Source organism: Crotalus tigris, unplaced genomic scaffold, assembly GCF_016545835.1.
Source record: "Crotalus tigris isolate CLP2741 ecotype Arizona unplaced genomic scaffold, ASM1654583v1 scf7180000019050.494769, whole genome shotgun sequence".
NCBI lineage: Eukaryota > Metazoa > Chordata > Lepidosauria > Squamata > Viperidae > Crotalus > Crotalus tigris.
In genome coordinates, this window is record NW_024097344.1 from 305,748 (window position 1) to 328,186 (window position 22,439).

Sequence of the window (22,439 nt, forward strand, 5' to 3'; positions counted from 1 at the left end):
AAACTCTTATAGGTTGCCAAAGTATTGTGTCATTATTTATTGACAAACTTGAACTACTTCGTTATAATCTATTGAAGAGAGAATTTCATCAGTTTCCTGAATTATCATCTATAAAAGATGATGTAACTCCAGAGGATATTGACAGATTTAGTAGCCACCTCAACGAACTTAAATTGGACATTGGAAAACGATTTGAAGATATTTTGAAATTGAAGGTGTATGACTGGGTGAAAAATCCTTTTACCGCAAATATTGAAGAGGCTGATACAACTTGCCAAGAAGAACTGTTAGAAATTAGATATGATGAAGAAAGTAAACATAAATTCGATAGTGGTGGATATGAAAACCTAAAAAAATGCCTGTCCTATATCCAAATATGTGGAAAATGATATTCAGTTTATTGATACCTTTCCCTACCTCATATCTTGTGGAATCAGGCTTTAGTGCTGTTAATCATATTATGACCAAAGAAAGAAACCGCCTGAATATTTCCGAAAGAGGAGACCTTCGTTTGTTCCTTACAAAAATTGAGCCAGATATCTAGTATTTAGTTTTGCAGCATCAGCCTCAGGGATCTCATTAATAATTTAATTAATTAAATGTAATTTTATCAGACTTCATGCTTCTATGTACGCGAAGTATAAATAAAAAGATAGATTTAACTACAGTAAGTTGTTTTATAAAGATTTATTCTGCCAAACTTAGCGAAAATCCGACATAAAGTATTTGGTAAGTAATTATTATTATATGCTTTAACTTGCTATAACTCTGCTTTATAAATTTTATAAAGTAAAGTTACTTCCCTACTTTATAAATCACCATTACTGTGGAACCGGTGAGTGGTTAGAAAATTTTACTACTAACAGAGATACAAAAGTGGGCGGTAGGTATAAAAAGGCTGACTACCCCTGCTCTAAAGAGCCAATTGGGAATGGGAAGATTCCCCTTTCAGATGGGCTTTTAAAAAGAGGTGATTTCATTTTGTCTGTCTTCTGTGAGTTTTTTTTCCTTTACAGGTGGAAGAATTAGAGCCAGGAAAGCAGAAATTTCAATCCCCCAAAGTCTAAGGGGGGGGGATCCAAGATAAATTATAGCAGTCTAGGGCAGAGGTCCCCAACCTTTTGGGCACCAGGGACTGGTTCTGTGAAGAGAGGTTTTTCTGATGGGGCTTTGTTTGTTTGTGTGGCCTGATTGCTGGCATGCTGTGGCCCAGTACCAGTCCATGGACCAGGGGTTGAGGACCACTGGTCTAGGGGATAGTAGCACTAGACCTGTGTTAGCATTTCCCCCCCCCCCCCAAAAAAGGAAAATTATTTGAGATCAGTGTCTATACTATTTCTTCTGCCTGTAAATGCAGATTAAACTTGCAGAGTTATGGTTAAATTGCCCAGAATCTACAAAAACTAAAATGCATTTCTTTATAGATAGTCCCCAACTTATGACTGGTCACTTATTGACCATTCAAAATTATGGCAGGCCTGGAATAGATGCTTCATGGCTTATAAGGCACTTCTGGCCATCATAAAATGTAATGCCACACCCACTTCTCACAGGCCTGTGACTGTATTACAGAGCTTGTGAACCATCTCATCTTTATAGTTGAATCTCTTGCAGCCATGAGATGTTTTCTGCTGGGGTCTACAAAAATTGTCCATTTGGAAGAATGGCTTTGCACTTAAGATGACAGGTTCCCTTAATGACCATGATGATTTCACTTAACGATCGCTGCAAAAATGTCATAAAATTGGGTCCAGGGTTGTGAGTGCCTCAGTTTAAATACCATAACAATTTATGACTGGAAATTCAGTGCCAATAGCAGTTGAAAGCCAAGAACTCTCAGTAGTTGACTATTTCTTATCTCTTTCATTTTGCCTTGCTCAAAAGAAAATAGAGTTATGAGTTTGTAAGTATGCATACTAAATAGTTATTTCTGTCTTGTGCTCTAGTGCCTTTGAAGGAGAATATACATATAATAAAGCCCATGGAATATACAAATGTGTTGTTTGTGGAAGTCCTTTATTCAAGTAAGTATATTGAACAAAATAAATGTGCAGTTTGTGACGTCTGACTAGTTTGGGAGAACATTACTATTTGACTGTAATTACTAGACAGAAGTGCGTAGATATAATTTGTCCTTTTAAGCAATATTGGCTTAGAATTCTGGGTGCTTTCATCAAGGACAGAAATTATCAGAGATAGGGACTCCCTCAAATAACTTGATCTGTCCCTTGAAATTTTTTACCAATAGTAACCTACCCTTTAATTACAGAGTTGAGTATACAGAATACAGAATTTAATTGTAATTACAACTAAAACTAACTATATCAAATCTGATGGCTTGATCCATGATGAACTGGTTGAGATCCAAATTGTATACTCAATTGTGAACAATGTTTTTGCTTTACATCAATTGATTGAAAAATGCATACTCAAAATTGGCCTTCCTCAACTTTAAAGGATCATTCAACTTTATCTCTCTGACATTGTTATGGAGAAATCTTTCAGCATATGTAAATTGACAAGCAACTTTTCTTAACCCAACAGCTGTCTTCAGGCATTTAATTCAAGATGAGGTGTAACACTCAGGTTCTCGAATAGTGTGCATTGAGAGTATGGTAGGACAAGTGTATTTTGGCCCCAAATTTATTCAACCTCTATAATTGAACTCCTGGACTCACCAGATTTCCACGTACTAAGACTGTGGGTAGCAATATGTTATTCTGTTTGGGCAACATAATGGTTATTTCCTGTATGCATGTTGTGCTAAAACATGTAGTGAGGATCATTGTCTATTACTGCACCCTAAACAGTCTGGACATAAAATTACCAGGAATATAAAATTATTATTTTTGCCAAATACAGAATATAAAGTAGGAATACAAAGTAGGATGAGAGGATGCAATATACAATACATTGCAGGCTTCGAGCATAGTATATTATGTTGTATGTTTATTATAATCAGTTTGATATAGGAAGATGGGAAAGAATGAGAGGGAGCCTCTCATGTTATAGCCTTGGGCAGATATTCTCTTATAGCCTAATTTATCTCACAATTGAGAGTTGCAATTGTGATGACAAAATTAAGGGAGATAGCTTGCATTGTATCCTTGGAGGAAAGGGATCATAGAGATCTTAACAAATACTTAATAATTGAAATCTGCCATTAAGGACATCATTTTGTGCATTATTCATAAAATAATATTCATATCCATTTACAATAGATGAGTTAAAAGATAATTTATTTTTGTTCCTTTGCCATTAACTAGTATACTGCATTTTTGTCATTAGCTGTTTGAAAACCAAATAAGTAACAATAGTTAATCAGTTCTCTATCTAGGACCAGATTCTGAATGCCTTTTTTAATCTGCTTGTCATTTTTCATGTTTGCTTTAATACATTTTTGTATTTAAAATGCACCACTTCCATGCTAATGTGTGTATTACATTTCTACAACATGGTAATATTGATTTTGTATTATGTTCCTGATATTTGGGATTACTAAAATGTGTTACCAGTTGAATGTTTGCTATTTGTGAATTGTGGAACATACTGAGATTTCTCTGGAAATGTCATGGAAAAATAATGTTCTGGTTAGATTGAAATGATTATGCTTTATAGAATTTTAGCTTTTTATTATTTTGTTTTTCTACATAATCATTTATATTATGTGTGTGTGTGTGTGTGTGTGTGTGTGTGTGTGTGTGTGTGTGTATAGGGGCTTTTCCTTTGAAAATACTCATACTAAAGTAACATTTTAATGCACACTCTTATATTTTGCTTAGAAGCTCTAATTCAGGGGTGTCAAACTCAATTTCATTGAGAGCCGCATCAGCATTGCGGTTGCCCTTGGGGGGCAGGGTGTGTGGCCTGGGTGGGTGCGGCCTACTGGGTGGGCGTGGATGGAGTGGGTGTGGCCTACTGGGTGGGCATGGCCAGCTCTACATCGTCAAGGGTGTCTGTGGGGGCCTGGGCAGGAGTGGGACAGATCTGAGGGTCTCTGGCAGAAGGGAGTGGGACCGGGGCAAGCCCCAAGCCATGGTGCATTTCTTCATTCCTCACAAAGGATGACACTTCCCCAGGATGCACCCAGGGAGCGGGGCTGACGCAGCAGGGGCTGGTTCCTCACTGTTTCTAGACGGCCTTGTGGAGCTAAGACTGAATGCGTTTTGGCATAGATGGCCACCACAAAATTGTACATTGGCTCCCAGCCAGCCTGGGCCAGGGCCAAGGCAGCGGGCGCCATTCCCTCATTGTTTTCAGGATGGCTTCACAGGCCACATGAAACCACTTTGCGGTCCACATCTGGCCCCCGGGCCTTGTGTTTGACATGTCTGCTCTAACTATAAAATAATAATTTTTTGCTTCTCTTCCATCCCATATACAGACATATCCCAATGGTTTTTAATTTGTGATATAAATCTGGCTGAGCATGCTCACTAATTGGTTTGAGAATTAGATCTAGACATTGCTTCTTACAGCTTGTTCAAATAGGCCTTGTCACTGGGTTAGTTCTGCTTCACAGCACTTCAGGAGCATCTTGAAAGTAATTACCCAACTTACATTTTCCCATAGCTGATCTGACAGCTTCAAAGGTATTTGAATATAGGACAGTTATTCATCTATATCTGAAACATGATATTGTCAGAAAGGCTAGTTTTCTCTCTTTTTCCCTCTTCTTCATTATTAAGTATAGAGCTTTTTGGTAATAAGTGTAATGCTTAAAATACTGTATGAGACAACATGTAGCAGAAAGTTTATTTTTATTTTTCAGTAAAAAAAAAATCACAAGCTGATATCCAACTATCTGATAGGAAATAAAACTTTTTTTCGGAATGGGTTATATTAAAGAAACCAAATAAAATAACTATCCAGTGGTATTCTTAGGGGAATCCTTATCAAAGTATAATAGTACAGTTCTAAAACAGAAATATTTAAAATGTGCTGTTTGTAATTCTGACATTGGATTTTTCACTTGGGTGTTTCTTGTTGCTTTTATCAATCTAGTAAATGAAAATATTTGTTAATAATATTTCTAAAATGAAAGTAAGGATACATTTGGGTCAAGTATATTAACAAAGATTCCATGGCTGTTGCTTGAGATTTATTATTGGGGATTTTTTTGAGATAAAAAGCTTTTTATAGTTACATGTATGTCATGTCTTCATTTTGTTTTGTTTTAGATCTGAAAAAAAGTTTGACTCCAATTCAGGTATGTTTAAAATCTTATGTAAAACATACTGTTTTCACTTTTCAAAATATGAATTTATCAGTTAATGTTTAGTTTTAACTTTAGATCTGGAGTACACGATTTTAAAGTAATCTCAAGTTTCAGGATGCTACAATGGATTTAATGTGAGTGGATTTTTTTTTTGTTAGTTCCATAACCAAATTATTATTTAATTTTATTCTTTTATATTATATGACTCTGCGGAAACCATGTCAGTTCTGTATCAGCTTTTCAGTGATATGAGCTGAGCTAAGTGAACACACTTAATAAAAATATATATACAGTAGGTTTCAGGTTATAGCAATTAGGACAGGGATTACCATTGGTAAGTGATGTGGTTGTAAAGTACAGTGTCACATGACTGTATTTCTTAGCAACAGCAATGCAGGCAGTTCTGGTTGCTGTTGTAATCCCAAGGTGTGCATGCTATTTATTTATTAGATTTTTATCCCACCTTTATTACTTAACTATTTAGTAACTGAAGATCATAACATTTTTATTTAGAAAACTGGCTTGTGGCCCCTCATTAGTCACAAAAGCATTCTTAAAAAATAATTTAATAAATAGAAGTAGGTGGTTGCAAACCTTGCTTATGGGTGAAAAAAAATACCTATTTTTGTTAATCATAAATTAGAGTCTTATAAGTGGCCATACTCTTTTTCCCGAAAAATAATACACGGTCTTATATTTTTCTTACCTCCAAAAGAGGCAGTAGGTCTTATTTTCAGGGGATGTCTTATTTTTTTTTCCTGATACCAGCCTTGCCTTGTGGCGGTGGCACTAATTGCCCTATCAGGGCAGTAGCCTGTATGGCTGCCGGTCCACTTCTGCAGCCATTTGCAGCCGTTCATAGATAGATAGATAACCTTTATTGTCATTTTTTTACTGTAGGCACAATGGCACACATTAAAAATGAAATTTAGTTGTTTGCTCTCAAAGTGTACACATACATTGTTGTTGTTGTTGTTGTTGTTGTTAATTGCGAAGTCGTGTCTGACCCATCGCGACCCCATGGACAACATTCCTCCAGGAATGTACACACAAAATGTGTGTTATGTACACATACATAACACACATTTTTTTTAAACAAGTTTTATTGGTTTTTTCATTTTACAGACAAGTGCTTAAGAAACAACGCGGTGGCAGGGCAATCAATTGTCCATACAACAAAGTTATACTCATAAAGTTCAAATTAAATCATTAAAAAACCCCTCTCTTTTCCCTCTAATAAGATATTATATTCAAATTGATATATTTCAATACAACTATATCAGTCATAACAATCTTCAATAGCCTTTCATCTAAATAAATCCACAAATCCAGATCCTGTATGAAGCTTACTATTTCAATTACTATATTCCATATTTCTGATCTAAGTACATAGTTAACACTTTGGGAGTCTCCCCTTTACCTTTTTCCTTAACATATTCAATAAACGTTTATTAATATCATTTCTTCTTTTTCACTATTCCTCTTCCATTACAAAGTGACTATCAGATCTAATATACATAAAGAAAAATATATTAGTTGATATCAGATTAAGAAAAAGAACAAAGAAGAAAAAACAAAAACAAAACAGAATAAAAGAAAGAAAGAAAATACCTTTCTATTTCTATTATACTTTATAATCTAACAATCAATCCCTCAATATCCAAATCACATTTCTTTAACCTCCTCAAAGTTACTATATCCAAAACAGATTAATACATAGACAAACACCTTATTACTAAGTTCAGACCTTTAATTAATTTTTATTCAATCTAACATCTTATTTAACTGTCTTAAGCCATAAATCAATCCATATCTAGTAAGCCTTTTAAACTCATTACATAAAACCTTAAATCAGATTCTTAAATCTTATTCTAGCTTTCCTTTTATGTCAAACAGGTTTCCATAACAACGCCACTATATCAATAAACAAGTCATTTTTTATGTCTTGTAGTATCCTTTGAACCAAACAGAGACGTCTTCTTTTCTGTTTTAGAGACCTAGCTCCTTTGTAAATAATCCCTTGTTGTTTGGAAAAGTCAAATCTCCACGTTTGAAACTGTTGAATGGCCGGCTCAATTATGTCCAACTTTGTAGCTAATAGTTGTTTATCCAAGCTACCATAGTTCTCAGTTCATTGGGCTTGTCTGTCCATTTCTGTTAGTTTTAGGGTTGTAAGTGGTTTAATTATAGTCCTTTTTAATTCCTCGGAGATCTCATCAGCATGCGTATGAAGTAAAATGGAATCTTCTTTACCTTTGGTTAATCCCGCTTCTATTCTTTCTTGGTCCATAGAGTGCTCAGACAAAGTCTGGGAATCAGTTTGAAAGTTCAAAGCAGAATTTCTGTTTTTTATTTCTATCGTAAATTCTTTTATTTGCAAATGTATTTCATCAGTAGCTTCATAACATTTTTCCAGTATAAGTTTATAGTCAAGTTGAACCAAGGGTTGCTCCATTTCAAAGATAATTAGAAACAATCTGTATCTTTAATAGAGGCTGTGTTCAGGGAACATTTAATCAGTGTCCACCCCCACCAGTACAGCTGTTAATTTTCTTTATATTTTCCCTTTTATGGTAACCTGAAAGTCAAGGTCAGTCTAATCCTCAAAAGAGAAAGTTGCAATTTTAACATTTTCCACAAGGTGTCCTCAGTACAATGTAAAATCTTCTCCCAGAGACCAGGAATCTCATAAACAAGATCAGGAAACACAGAAAAAAGAGGAATTCAAGTCCAATAGCAAATTCAATATTCACACAATTTTCCAAGACCCCAAAGTGAAGGAAAAAAAATAAAAATAGGAAAAAAATCACTTTAAATTAATTCAGTCCATTTAACCTTCTTTTTCCCACACTCACAAATGCCGCTTTCTTAGAGTAGGGAAATCATTTCAAAAGTGCTTTTTACAGGCACAAAAGAAAAAAGAAACCCAAGAGAGGGAGGAAAAAAAGTCTCACCTGGCTCAGCCATGGTGGTTCCTGTGCTTAGATGTTCTTCTGACTTCTGGTTACAGCGGCAAGATGAACGGCCATTTTACTGGCCGTTCTTTCCACCGTTGGCCCAAAGGAGCAATCTCAGTCCTTGGAAGAAGCTGCCACTCTCCCAATGACAACGAGGACTTCCTCACCAGTAGCCGCCCCTCCAAGATGGCTTTTCGACCTGATTAAGAGTCTACCGGCAGCAGAGAATCAGCTGGCGAGGAGAGCAGTCTCCTCGCACAGTTGCGAGCGCTGCGATTCGGAACCGGAAGTCCCATAACACACATTTAAACATACTATATACAACATATGTATATATGTTACATATAAGTAACATATAAATATTAATCACTGTCCATCTTGAATATGTAACGGAAGGAGGAAGCTTTAGAGTTCACAAGGTTAATACTGTACGGAACAAAACTGACTAAATCTGGATGTTCTGCTTTGGATACCATGAAGCCTCCCCCCAGAAGATAACAAAGAAAACAAGTCATGAAGAGGATGTAATAATAACAATAATAAAGTTGGAAGAGATCTTGGAGGTCATCTAGTCATCTAGTCCAACCCCCTATTCAGGCAGGAAACCCTATACCATTTCAGACAAGTGGCTGTCCAGTCTCTTCTTAAAAACTTCCATGTTGGAATGTTGAAGCATTCACAGCTTCTGGAGGTAGGATGTTCCACAGATTAATTGTTCTAGCTGTCAGGAAATTTCTCCTTAGTTCTAGATTGCTTCTCTGATTAGTTTCCATCTGTTGCTTCTTGTCTTGCCTTCAGGTGCTTTGAATAATAGCTTAATTCCCTCTTCTATGTGGCAGCCCGAGATATCACTGCTATCATGTCACTCCTCATCCTTCTCTTCATTAAACTAGACATACCCAGTTCCAGCAACTGTTCTTTATATGTAATGTCCCAGACAATCTTGCAGACCCTGCTCAAGCAACTGCTTATATGCTATGTCCTGGATGGAAGGGAGGGGACTGCCAATAATCTTTTCAGCCATCTTCACCACTCTCTGCACTGCCTTCCTGTCTGAAGCAGTGATGCTTCCAAACCAGACTGATGCTGTATGACAAGATGCTCTCTGTAGAAAGTGGTAAGTACAGGGGAAGGAAGATGTGCTTTTCTCATGCAGAAAATGTAGACGCTGTTGTGCCCGCTTCACCAATGTCTTGCTGTTGAGCAACCAAGCCAGCCTACTTGTTAATTGTGCACCCAGGAATTTGATGCTGGTAACTATCTCCATAGGTGAATCATTGATACACAGAGGAGTGAAGCTGTGCCTGCCTTTTCTGAAATTGACAATGATCTCTTTGGTTTTTCCAATGTTTAAAAATAGGCTGTTTTCCTTACACCAGTTCACCAAACCCTCAATCTTCTTGCATTGTCATCTTGAATAGAGCCCACTACTGTTGCATCATCCACAGACCTCATAATATGGTTGGTGGCAAACCTAGCACAACAGTCATGAGTCAACAAGGTGAAAAGCAGCAGACTTAGGATGCAGCCCTGAGGAGAATCTGTGCTCAAGAAAATGGTGTTAGAAATATTTGTTCCAACTTGCACATACTGGGACCTGTTAGTAAGAAAATCAAAAATCCAGTTGCACAAAGGAGTGTTTAAGCCTAAAAAGGGCCCAGTTTGTCTACTAGATGCTGGGGAATGATTGTGTTAAATACTGAACTGAAGTCGACAAACAACAAACGCACCTGAGTATTTCTCTCCTCTAAGCGCTCCAAGGTCAGATGGAGAACAGAAGGAGGAGGCTGCGTGGCCCGCCACGCTGTACCACTGTCACAAGGCGAGGCAGGTGTGGAGGGGATGGAGCTACCCCAAGTGCCCCATAGAGGCCCAAACACTTTTCGCCAGAAGGAGACTGGAAGCTTTGTCTGCTTGCAAATGGGGCACTTGGAAACTGAGCGGTTGACTCCATTTCCAAGCACCCCATTTGCAAGCCGATGAAGCTTCCAGTCTCTGTCATTTCTCTGTTTTGCTTTCTGCATTGCAGCCCTCTCACAGCTGACAGCAGGAGGGCTGGGCTGAGCTGGGTAGGTCAGCGGAGCGGCGAGAAGTGTGGAAATGCTCTGTGGAGGGGATCTTCTAAGGTGGTGGTGTCTTTTTTTGGTGTGATGAGAGCGGACGTGAGGATGAAATGAGATGGTTTCGCTCCCTGTCCTCCAAGACGTATCAGGGACCGAGAGGCACCCCCGCCCTATCAGGTGTGGCCGCTGCATCTTAAACTGTTTTCCTGACTGTGCTGCTGACAGGGAAGATGGGCAAGAAAGCATCACCAGTGCCGACATTCAGACATCTGCCCTGTTATTTCTTGGCCAGGTAAAAGAGGCAAAGTGAGTCTTTTATGTACAAGCCCTTCCCTGTGCAGTCTATATGGAAGGGGGGGCGTCAAGGTCCCGCACCCCCTCTCTCCCCTCTTTAAATGGTTCTGGAGTTTTCTTGCTACTTCGGCTTGGACAGACTGGGGGAGCTCCAGGGCCGGCTTTGGAGGTTGGCTGTGCTGGCGCATTAGATGGGGAGTCATCACAGAAGGCAAATACATAAAACCGTGCTTTTCTTACTCACTCTCTTCCTGCCTCTAGCACTCAAATCCGATGGGTGAGGGCCTTTGGATTCACCTGTGCGTGGATTGTTTTCCAAAGCTGCTGGTTGGGATTTCCAAGCACCCCATAGGCATCCAAACATTTTTCACCCAGAGGGACACTGGAAGCTTCGTCTGCTTGCAAATGGGACACTTGGAAAAAGAGCGATTTGCTTCACTTCCAAGTGTCCCATTTGCAAGCAGACACAACTTCTAGCCTCCCTTATTTCTCTGTCTGGGTGAAAAGTGTTTGGGGTGCCTATGGGGTGCTTCGAAACCAAGCAAATCCCTCAGTTTCCAAGTGCCCCATAGGCATCCAAACACTTTTGCCCAGAGGGAGACTGGAAGCTTCCTCTGCTTGCAAATGGAGTGCTTGGAAACCGAGTGATTCGCTCCATTTCCAAGCTCCTATTTGCAAGTTGACAAAGCTTCCAGTCTCCCTCTGGGCAAAAAAGTGCATGATGCATCCGGATCAACTGCCTCCCCACTGGACATTGCCAGCCCCCACATGCTCGCTGCTGCTTGTGCTGGCCACACCAAGCCCCCCGGGCTTATTTTTGAAATAGGGCTTATATTAGGCCCACCCCAAAAAATCAGGTTAGGGCTTATTTTCTGGGTGGGTCTTATTTTCAGGGAAACACGGTACCTATCAAGGCATACCAAAATGTGCCCGTTATTGTTCGCATAGTGAAAAAAATCTATGATATCCACATGAGACCAACCAGTGCTATTGGTCTTCTGAGTTTCTGTGAGAGCTGATAATGATGGAGAGAAGAGCTGTAGAATGGATTTCTTCCATCTGGCCCATTTGCTATGGGCTGCAAGATGGACAGTATATTATGAGTTTTTGCAAAGCATGGCGTCAAGCTTCATCATATATTCTCCAAAAGCATTTAAGGTGAGAATGGCATCAGAACTCTTGAATTTTATATGAATTATGGTTGTTCTAGTTTTATGGTATAATATTAGAGTTCTATATCATTTTAATCAGAAATATTTTCTTATTGAATGGATGAAATATGTGTAAATAGCTCTGTTTCAGCATGCTAGTCCATAACAGTGATTGTCTTTTCCCCTTAACTAATCCTTTGTAGAAAGGAAATCTCAGAACTAATTATTATTATTTAGTACATGATGAGAAAATGACAGAAGAGAAGTAAACATATATACACAGTCCACATAATTATATATAAAACTTATATGTGGTATGGCAATGGCCTCATAACTGGATTGTCAGGATCCCAAAACCTCTGTGTTTTCCCTTGTGTATATATTCTACTTTTGGGGTCTGCCATTCTGCTGGGGGGAGGGGGAGCTTTGGATAAACTTCACTTTCTATTTTCCCTCTCCTGCCTCTATCCTTGAGAAAGGAATGCGTCTCCCTCATCAGGGAGACAGTTACAAAGAAATGAAAGCTGGAGAAGACCTTGAGATGCACGCCAACTGTGCCAGTTACCTGCACATATCCCACCTGTGGATTGGCTAAATTTCTAATGGATATTATGATTGTGGTGGGAGGAAGAATATTGCTTGCTTAACTATACCATTTGCGTGGGATTTTCCCCAGATCTCGCCTTGACTTCCCTACTGTCACTGATCCCTAATAAAAGTATCCTTTTGAGACAATACCTGTTTCAAGAGTTCTGCTTTCTTGAGTGGTTAGTTGAAGTGGGTTCTTACATGGATTGTCAACTCTACAATGAACCTGGCTGCAGCCATTTTGGCCATTCTAGGTTGCCACATGAAAGGGTGAGGGGACAGAGTATCTCTATTAGTCAGTCTAAACAGTATTATGTCCCATGGGAACCAAGGTCATTCTATCACTTGGAAGAAGAGGGTTGGGCATTTTGTTAGAAAGCCTGCCAAATTGCTCTATTGGGTAGAGTAGTTTATTGCATAGCAAGGGGAAATTTTACTTTGTATTAGTGTAATTCCTTGAAGGGAATTTCAGACTTGGTTTCACTTTTGATTGATGTTTTATATCCAATAAACATGTTATTTTGAGGAAGTTTCAAGCCTCGGCGTTCTGATTTATTTTGTTCTATCAGAACCATGACATGGATGTCTAATTCAGCTATCCAGGTGATTGCCTCAGGCGTTGCTTCATGCAGTTGTTCTAGGGCAAAGGTTCCCATCCCCATCTGTGGACCGGTACTGGGCTGCAGCATGCCAGCAACCAGTCCTCACAAACAAGCAAAACCTCATCCATGGGATGCAGGAAGCTCACAAAACCATGGACTCTCTGGTCCATGGAAAAACCTCTCCCCACAGAACCAGAGAATGCATGTTATGAGCAATCTTGCACAATATGTTTGTCAATCTTGCATATCAGGACCACAATCACAACAAGGGGAATCTTTCCATCCCCACTAATACAGGGCAGAAGCACTTCTTCCAGTATCACACCTAAGTCTGTTCAATTTCGATCAGACAGAGCAAGGCAGGTCAAAACCATGTGGCTTGGTGGAGGGATCTCTAGTGATCAAGCCACAAGAAGGTACCTTGGACCATTCCTTTCTCCAGGCATTCTCAGGGTTAAATGAGTAGATGTTAAATGAATAGCTGTTTTCCAAGCTGGCCTGTGGGATTTCAATCTTGTGATAGGCTATACATTGTCCTGGTGAATAGGGAGGGCCTTGTTCAGCATCCATGACCATAGCTGAATGAGAGCTTGTTGCCTTCTAATGTGAGGTGGTATGACATTATTATGTATTGATAATCTGTAAGCTTCTGAAAAAAACCATCTTTGTCGTTCTAAGTTGCCATATAAGTTGGGGGGAAGGGGGGAAGAAAACGAAAGTATGCTAGACTAAACACACAGGTCCCGTGGGGATCAAGGTCATTCCCACAGGTGCTGGAAGGAGGAGCAAAGATGAGTTGCAGAGCCTGCCAATTACTTTCATTAGGTAGCATGATTTATAGCAAATAGAGTGGAAGGGAATTTTACATTTAGTTACATTGAATTTCTAGGGAAAAATTTAGAGTTGGTTTCACTTTTGACTGCCAATATTATGTATCCAATAAACATGTACTTTGAGGAAACTTCAAACCTCAGAGTTCTGCTTTATTTTGTTTCATTAGTCAGAACCCTGACATTAAACCAACTCTCAAAAACCTTTTTACTGCTCTAAGATAGAGGGCTATCAAGGAGCGATCCTAGGGGTCTTGAGCCCCGACCTCCTACCCGATTCCTTTGGGAGGACAGTAAAGATTCAGGGAAGATTCTAGGATAGAGAAAAAGGGAAAGCAATGCTAATCCCAGCGCAGCCCCTGCAGATGGAACACAGATGACTGTCCAGGCTGGGGAGGGAGGTCCACTGACGAGGGCACGATCAAAAGTCCGTGCAGACATATCTGACAGGCCAGCAATGTGGGAGGAAGCTCTAGCTGTCAGGGATCTTTACTGTAAAGAGGCAACCTACCATATGGTGGAAAAACGGTGTGAGAACCATGAGATTAGGAACAGGGCCCCTTCCTCCAACTCATGACGGCAAAGAAAAGGGAAGCCACCCCCACTGAAGCCGGACATGAACCGACTGAAACTTTGAAAATTGCAGCTGAGTGGTTGCCCAGGGTCCAACTTATTCCTAAAGAATACCAGGATCTGGCCGATGTGTTCAGTAAGAAGGAATGTGCTGTGCTCCCCCCCCCCCACTGAGCTACTGACTATACAATAAAGATCCTTCCAGGAGTTAAATTCCCCAAGCCAAAAATGTACTCCATGACCCCAGAGAGAATACATTGACAAAAACCTGGCCATGGGTTTCATCCAGCCATCAAAATCAAGCATAGCTGCATGGATTTCAAAGGCTTAAACACTGTTAGCATGGAGAATATATACCCCCTTGGTGAAGGACATGTTAGCTAATCTAGCTAAGGGGAGGATCTTCACTTAAACTAGTTCTGCGGGAAGCTTGCTACCGAGTAAGAATTAAGGAGGGGGATGAATGGAAAACCGCCTTTAATTGCCCACTGGGAAGTTTCACTTCAAGGTAATGCTCTTTGGTCTCCAGGGGATTCATTTTATAGCCTGCCCTGGTCTTCCCTCTGCTTAAAGACTAGCAAAGCTGTTTTTAAAACATCTACTGGCTCCATGGAGCGCCAAAAGAATTATATTGGATCGAGGGGTCCAGTTCACTGCCAAATTTTGGAGGGAGTTCGTGAAGCTGATCCAATCCACCCAGGGGCTCAGCTCAGCTTTTCATCCAAGTACGAATGGAGCTGCTGAATGAGCTAATGCAGTGGTGGAGCAATACTTAAATGCTATGTTAACTATCAACAAACTAACTGGGCTGATCTCATGCCTTTTGCTGAAGTGGCATACAACAATACTGCACAGCAGTGCTGGATTTACTCCTTTTAAAGTATCTACAGATAGGGGGTTTATACCTATGCCTGAATACCTTCAAGAAGCCCCCTCCTCATAAACATTAACTGAGTGAGTAAAGACGCTGCAGAGGGCTTGGGCATACATTGTGCCTTAGCGAAAGCCACAAAGATTCAAAAGGAGCAAGCAGATAAGAGATGATCCCCCAGAAACCATTTCATATAGGAGAGAGAATCTATGTCTCAATCAAATACTTAAGATTAAAACTGCCTTGTAAAAAGCTGGGGCCTAAATTTATTGGTCTTTTCCCCATTGTAAAGATTATTAACTCTGCCATGGTTGAGCTAAAGATCCCACAACTATTGGGAAAAGTACATCCAGTTTTTCATTGCAGTTTGTTGAAACCAGTTAAGGAATCAACAGTGAGACCAATACCTGAAACCGCCTGAGATCCCATTATACTTTTATTTTATTATTATGAAATAAAATGAATTCTTGACTCCAGACTTTATAAAGGGAAATTACAGTATCTAGTTCAATGAAAGGGTTGCCCTTTGTCAAAAGCTACGTGGGTGAAGAGTAGAGATATAAAGACAGTGAGGTTAATACAAAAGTTTCATGACAAACATCCCCCAAAGCCTAGGGAACCATCAGGAAATAGAGGATTAGCAGAACATGTGTATCTATACTTGTTATCTTTCAGGAACTACTTTCTCTTTAGGGGAGTCTGACTGTCAACTTCTGAAACAAGCCTGGCTAAAGCCATCTTTGTCATTCTAAGTTGCCACATAGGTTGGGGGGGGGAAATAAAAGTATGCTAGACTAAACATGGAGCGGTCCCATGGAAACCAAGGCCATTCCCACAGGTGCTCAAAGCAAAGACTAGTTGCAGAGCCTGCCAATTAGGTAGCATGATTTATAGCAAATAGAGGGGAGGGGAATGTTACATTTAGTTACATTGAATCTCTAGGGGAAAATTTAGAGTTGGTTTCACTTTTGATCATGCCAATATTATGTATCCAATAACCTATAAATTGACTATGGCGACTGCGTATAAAGAAAATATGTACAAAATGTTTTACAGATGGCACATGTCTCCTGAAAGATTAGCTAAAATGTTTAAGGAAGGTCTATGAAATGTTGGAAATGTCATCAGATACCAGGTTCCTTCTACCATATGTGGTGGACGTGTGTAGAAGCTAAAACTTATTGGAATATAATTAGAACATGGACAGAAAAGATGATACAACAACGGATAGAACTAAAACCAGAAATATTCCTGTTGGGTATTCTACCAGAGAAATACAATAAAGAAAAAACATATTTAATTATTCATGTAATTACGGCAGCCAGGATTGTGTTTGCACAAAATTGGAAAGCACTGAAAGCCCCCCCCCCAGAGGGAGAGGTGATTGGGAAAATATTGGAATGTGCAGAAATGAATAGACTAACAATGACAATTAAAGATAAGACAGATTCAGACTACTATGAAATTTGGGGAACTTTTTATGATTGGCTGAAAAGAGAATACAGTTAAAAGATAATTAACATCAATTTAGATGGAAGAAGAAGGAGCAGATAAGGAGGGAGACCCAGGCGACACAGTATTGAATAACTGCAGGCTGTATAAATGTTTATAGAAGTATATATCGAGAAGGTTAGATAAATAGAAGTATTAATCTTATTGTATATAAAACAGATAGGGAAATTTGGAGAGAGGAGTTGCTCAGACATTACCCCTGAATTGTATCTGAAGAGAGATGAAGAAAGGAGAGGAGAGAGAAAAGAGTAAAGGAGGGGAGAAGGAAGTAGGAAGGTTGGAGGAAGAGGAAAGGGGAGGAGAGTGGTGAAGGAGAGGAGAGGAAGAAGAGGGAAGTAGGGAAGAGAAGAAAGGGAGAAAGAAGGTAAAGAAGAAGGAGTGTGGATACGGTGAAAGGGGAAATGGGCGAGCAACACCAAAGTTATGTGTATGTATTTATTTCATTTTGTTAAAAGTATCTGTAAGTGAGTGTGGAGGGAATGTATGTTAATATCTGATAAGTATTGTGGTATATGTATGGGGGAGAGTTTGGAAAAATAAAAAACTATTAAAAAAAATAAAAAAAAAATTATGTATCCAATAACCGTACTTTGTGGACTTCATATTCCTATGGGTTGGAGAATTCTGGCTGACATTTCTGATACCCTTTTTGTGTATGGTAGGGTTAGTTTTTGCATGGTATTTGGCTGTGTGATATGTTGTCATTTGGGTACTATGTGTCGGAATACGAAGTTTTGGTGATAGCCATTACAGAGACAGATGTCAAGCAGTCTTTTCTCTACTGCTTTTCTTAGTGTGCTGCTGCAGTGTGTCCTGGCCCTTCTGAAGAGGGTCTGGACACAGTTTCTTTTGTGTGTGGTGGGATGTTTGCTTGCTAAGCTGAGAATCTGATCCATATGTGTGGGTGTGCAGTAGACGCAGATTTCCAGTTCTCCATAGTCTAGTCTCCTTATGTCAACATGAAGGAATGGGAGTCTGTTTCCTCTTTGCGTGTGAATTTTGTCCCAGGGAATATGTTATTGAGTAGGTGGTATGTGTTTGATGATGATGAAGTTGTTATCGACATAGTGTGCCCAGAATTTTGGTTGCATGGTGGTAGAGCTATGGATTTGAGTCGTTTTATTACTGTTTCTGATATTAGGCCTGATATGGGTGAACCTGTTGGGGTACATTGTACTTGTTTGTAGATTTTCCCATTGAACTTGAAGTATTTGTTGAGGCATAGATCTAGGAGTTTCATGATGGTTTCTGTGGACATGGAGTGTTCTGTAGTAGCATCACTTTTGTGGGCATGGTGTTTAGTGAATAGATGGTGTATTGTTTGTTTAGCCTGGTCAATGTCAATTGAAGTGAAGAGAGTAGTGACATCGAAGGAGACCATAATTTCTTCCTTGTTGATCTTGGTGTGTTTGATGCATTGGAGAAATTGTTCTGTGGAATTTATTGAGTGGGTTGAATCGTTGATCAGGTGTTTGAGTTTCCTCTTCAGGGTTTTTGCTAGTTTGTACATCAGTGTTCCAGGTAGAAACACTATTTGGTGTAAGGGGATCCTGTTCTTGTGTATTTTGGGGAGTCAATAGAATCTGGGTGGGGAGGAGTCTTGTAGTTAAATGTGATTTTTCTCTAGTACAATTAGCTGTTTCCCCCCCCCCCATTTTTCTTAGGTTGTCTTTTATTTTGTTCTCTAGCTGTTTGGTTGGATCATTGTGGATTATTTGGTAGGTGTTGGTGTCACTGGAATGGTTTTCAGTTTTCAGTAGTCAGTTTTATCCATGACTACCGTCAGTCTGCCTTTGTCTGCCGGTAGGATGATGATGCTTTCATCTTATTTCAGTGTATTTAGTGCTCTATTCTTCTTTTGGCTGAGTGTTTCATTTTGTCTGTTGCGTTGCATGTTAGAGATGATTCTTTGACTGATGTCATCTTGTGTTTCTTGGTCCAGGTAGTGCATTTTTAGAATGGATTCGAGATTGGCAAGGAATTCAGTGGGATCAGCATCTTTGTGGTTGAACTGAAGCCATGTGTGAGGATGTCTTTTCATTGTCAGATACAGAGGTCTGCTGGATAGATTTCTGATCCATAGTTCTGAGTTATTGTCTTGTGATTTTGGTGTAATGGTATTGAGTTTCTCTTGTAGTGAGTTACGTTTTTGGGTTTATATTACATTGTAAAATACATTTCAGGAACTTCACTGAAGGCTGGTAATTTGCATACATTGAGTGGAATGTGGCTTCTTCTGTTTTTGTTAGGCTTGGTTGGAGGCACCATTTTTTGAAGTAGTCATCCAGCTTCTGGAGATCTTGAGAAAGGATGTTCTCCGCATCATCTCAGTGCTGTTTTGTGAACATAATATAACAATAACAACAACACTGGTTTATTTTCTTATAATGAAAGCATAATCTACCACAATTACTTACAAAGACTTCAGTTTGTTGATTTTAACCTTGAGCCCTGGAAACATAGTACTGAAATACTGAAAAAAATACAGTCTACTCACTGAATTGAACCTGAAAATCTGACTTTGAAGTGAAAACAATCATCAATAGTTACCATGCAAATAGATATAACAAATTGCTGGTGATGATATTTACTTTTGTGTCAGAGACATCTTTTGCTGAAAGAAATTGCATATTGATATTTTGTGTAGAAAAAATATTTTGTGTTTTTAAACTTTTAAATATTCATGTAGTAAATGTGCTATTTTAATAACATGAATGGCATGGTAAAAATCCATATTAATGGATATTCCATGAAGATCTGACACGGAAAAGATATATTTCTGTGGAAGTCCAGTGCCTTCAGGGAAAAAAAATTGAATTATTATAAGTATACAATGAATCATTGATGCTGGCTAGCAGGAATTGTACTAATGAAATCTTATTTAGAATAGAGTGTTCCACACATCTTTCACTTGTTATTTTACTTTGATTTTATTATTTATTGTATCCTCTTAAGTGTAATTAAACCTAACTTAGTATGAAATATTTATAGTGTTGTAAGTAGGTAACATGAGTAGATTTATGTTTATTTCTCTCTAGATAGTGAAAGTAGTTGGTATCCTTAGACATTTGTCTTGGCGAAAATAAGCAAAAATTTATAGATATGTACTTTTAAAATAAAGGGGGCATTTCTATATTCATATGTGCCAATTTTTCTATTATTTTAAAATCATTAGGGAAGGAGGATTAGCACTGTACAAAATGGAGCACATTTTGCCCTAAAGATTTCATTGAAGAAATAAGCTACATACTTTTTACACCATAATTATATATGTATTTATTGTGATGGAATGTGCAGCTGATGGAGAAATGGGATGGGGGGAATGTTGGCAGTAGTGCTGTAGCTTCCCAGGGATAAGGCAGCACATTCCAGAGAGGGGCTCAAGGCAAGAAACTGTGCAGTCTTGAAATGGATGGTGGAGGGATGAAAATGTTCACAATAGTCATACCCTATACCAAGCTACTGTATATCTGTTAGGTTAGAAGTTTATAGCTTTAGTCTGTTAAGATTCTGTCTATTAGGTATAAGCAAATTAAAATCTGGACTCAAGTGGATCTCACTGTGGTCTCTGGGGCATGGACCTGGTATTTACTTAGAAGTAAATGCCATTAGTCTAGTGGAGCTTGAATGCAGCAAAACAAATCATAGCTTGTTGCATTTTTGACTTACAATCACAGTTGAGCCCAAAATTTCTGTTGTTAAGTGAGACATTTTTTAAGTGAGTTTTGCCCCATTTTATGACTTTTTTGCCACAGTTGTTAAGTGAATCACTGCAGTTGATAAGTTAGTAACCAGGTTATTAAATGAATCTGGATTCCCCATTGACTTTGCTTCTCAGAAAGTTGCAAAAGGTGATCACATGATCCTGGGACACAGCAGAGGTCATAAATATGAACCAGTTGCCAAGTATCTGAATTTTTATCACATGATCATGGGGATGCCACAACTTTGTAACTATGAAAACCGGTCATAATTCACATTTTTCAGTGCCTTTATAACTTTTAATAGTCACTAAATGAACTGTGTTGTAAGTCAAGGACTGCCTGTAGATTTGTACTTTTTAGTAATAGTTTTGAGACCTGTGAACAATAAAATTATAAATATGTGGTAATCTTATGCAGAGCATTATTCTTTTGATAGCTAAATGTAAGTACATGATTGTATTTAAGTCCATCCCTAAATCTGTATTTGGTTTCCTAAATTTTGCAAAGAAGACAATGTTCTTCCAGTACTTGCTGGAATTCTCATTCCACACCAGTAGGATATAGATGTGTTATGGATTCTTAGGGGCAGTAGTGAATGTATACATTATGCTTGTGGGGACCTACATTTTAAAAAGGTATTTATTCCTCATTGATTTATTTCTTCATGATACTTAAATACCAGATAAAAACAGGTACTTTCCCAGGGATATGTCAGATATTGGAATGATGGATTGGGGAGGAAGGGATTTTTGGAGAATTAAAAGGGTGTCTATACTCTCAGTTACATATGTGTAATGGGCAGCTATATAAAATGAATAAATGTGGAGTAGCAATGCTTTCAATTCTTACATTGCATACATACATACGCTGTGCATGTAAAAGTGATAACAGCACTTTTCTGGAACTAGTTATCTAGAGACATTATGAGCTTGCCTTCTGTAAGGATCCACCTCACTTTACACCTTAAAAAGACAGAACTCTTGGAATATCTTTTCCAACAGGCATCTTTATTAAGAGAAAATGATTGCAGGCATGCTAAACAGGATCTGAGAAATTCTCTCCCATCCTTCAATGTTTTAAGCATTCCCAAGCAGCCCCCCACCCCACAGTTCTTCTGGGCGACGATCCTTGTTCTCCCCCTTTTTCCTTACTGCCAGCAAAAGGGAGACTTCAGAGAGAGTAGATGAAAGGCGATGGCCATATTGTTATGGTCAGTTCTCTTGGTGAGAGTCAACATCCAGTCCTTTTGAAGTTTTAATAAAGGAAGTGAGAGCCATAAAACTCCCCTGCTCATCCCCCTTCCCCTTCGTAGTATGACAGAATCCAGAGAGAGCAGAAATGGGTTTTTCCCAGAGTTGGTTTTTCCCAACTAGAAATGAAATATAATTGGATTCTGACACCTTCATTACATGGGTTCATTAGTTTGAATGTTTTAATTTGCAATGAGCAAAGAATTTAACTTACAGCATAAATAGACCCTTCCAATTCTATAATTTGTAGATTTATATATACTTGATACATTTTACTTAATGGCCATCACAATATGTGACTGTAATGGGAAGACTTCATTATCCTTGTATCTTTAGGTCTACCTGTATAGCAACAAGTAAAAGGTAATAACTAATTTCTATTTTTAATGATAATTGCTCCTGCAGTGGAATTAGAATTAGTTTAGGTATACTTCTGTTACTATGGATGTTTAATATTTCAAAATCCAATATTATGAGAATCCTAACTTTTTAATGCTCTCACAAATGTTAATGAGTAGCTAATGTTCGCATTTTTGTTCTCTTTGTGTGCAGATTATTTTTAAATGGATTGCAAAAGTATATTGAAAGTTGGAAACTGAAGGGAAGAAGGTGGATCGTTTAGTCTGAAATCCTGCCAAGTTGTTCTATTGGACAGCATGAGTACAGGGGAGGGAATTCTTACATTGTATTACTTTGATTATTGGAGGGAAAGTTTAAATCTAGTTTCACTTTTGATCGTGCTGATATTATGTATCCAATAAACATGTTCTTTGAGGAATTTTCCTGCATTGGAGTTCTGATTTATTTGGTCTTATTGATTGGAACC

At 38.7% G+C, this 22,439-nt stretch overlaps 1 protein-coding gene and 1 long non-coding RNA gene across 5 annotated transcripts in view; both read left to right on the forward strand.

The window, feature by feature from the left end:
* The window catches only part of MSRB3 (methionine sulfoxide reductase B3), a 94,262-nt gene that overhangs the window by 51,030 nt on the left and 20,793 nt on the right, over positions 1 to 22,439 (forward strand). For all 4 annotated transcript variants that reach the window (XM_039358653.1, XM_039358652.1, XM_039358655.1 and 1 more), the window contains 2 exons: positions 1,947 to 2,024; positions 5,181 to 5,209. In XM_039358653.1, the coding sequence (XP_039214587.1) occupies positions 1,947 to 2,024; positions 5,181 to 5,209 (107 nt within the window). The remainder of the gene's footprint in view (positions 1 to 1,946; positions 2,025 to 5,180; positions 5,210 to 22,439) is intronic.
* On the forward strand, positions 9,314 to 22,391 carry LOC120315008. The gene is made up of 2 exons (XR_005558582.1): positions 9,314 to 10,530; positions 22,166 to 22,391. It is a non-coding gene; the product is annotated as an uncharacterized LOC120315008 (long non-coding RNA).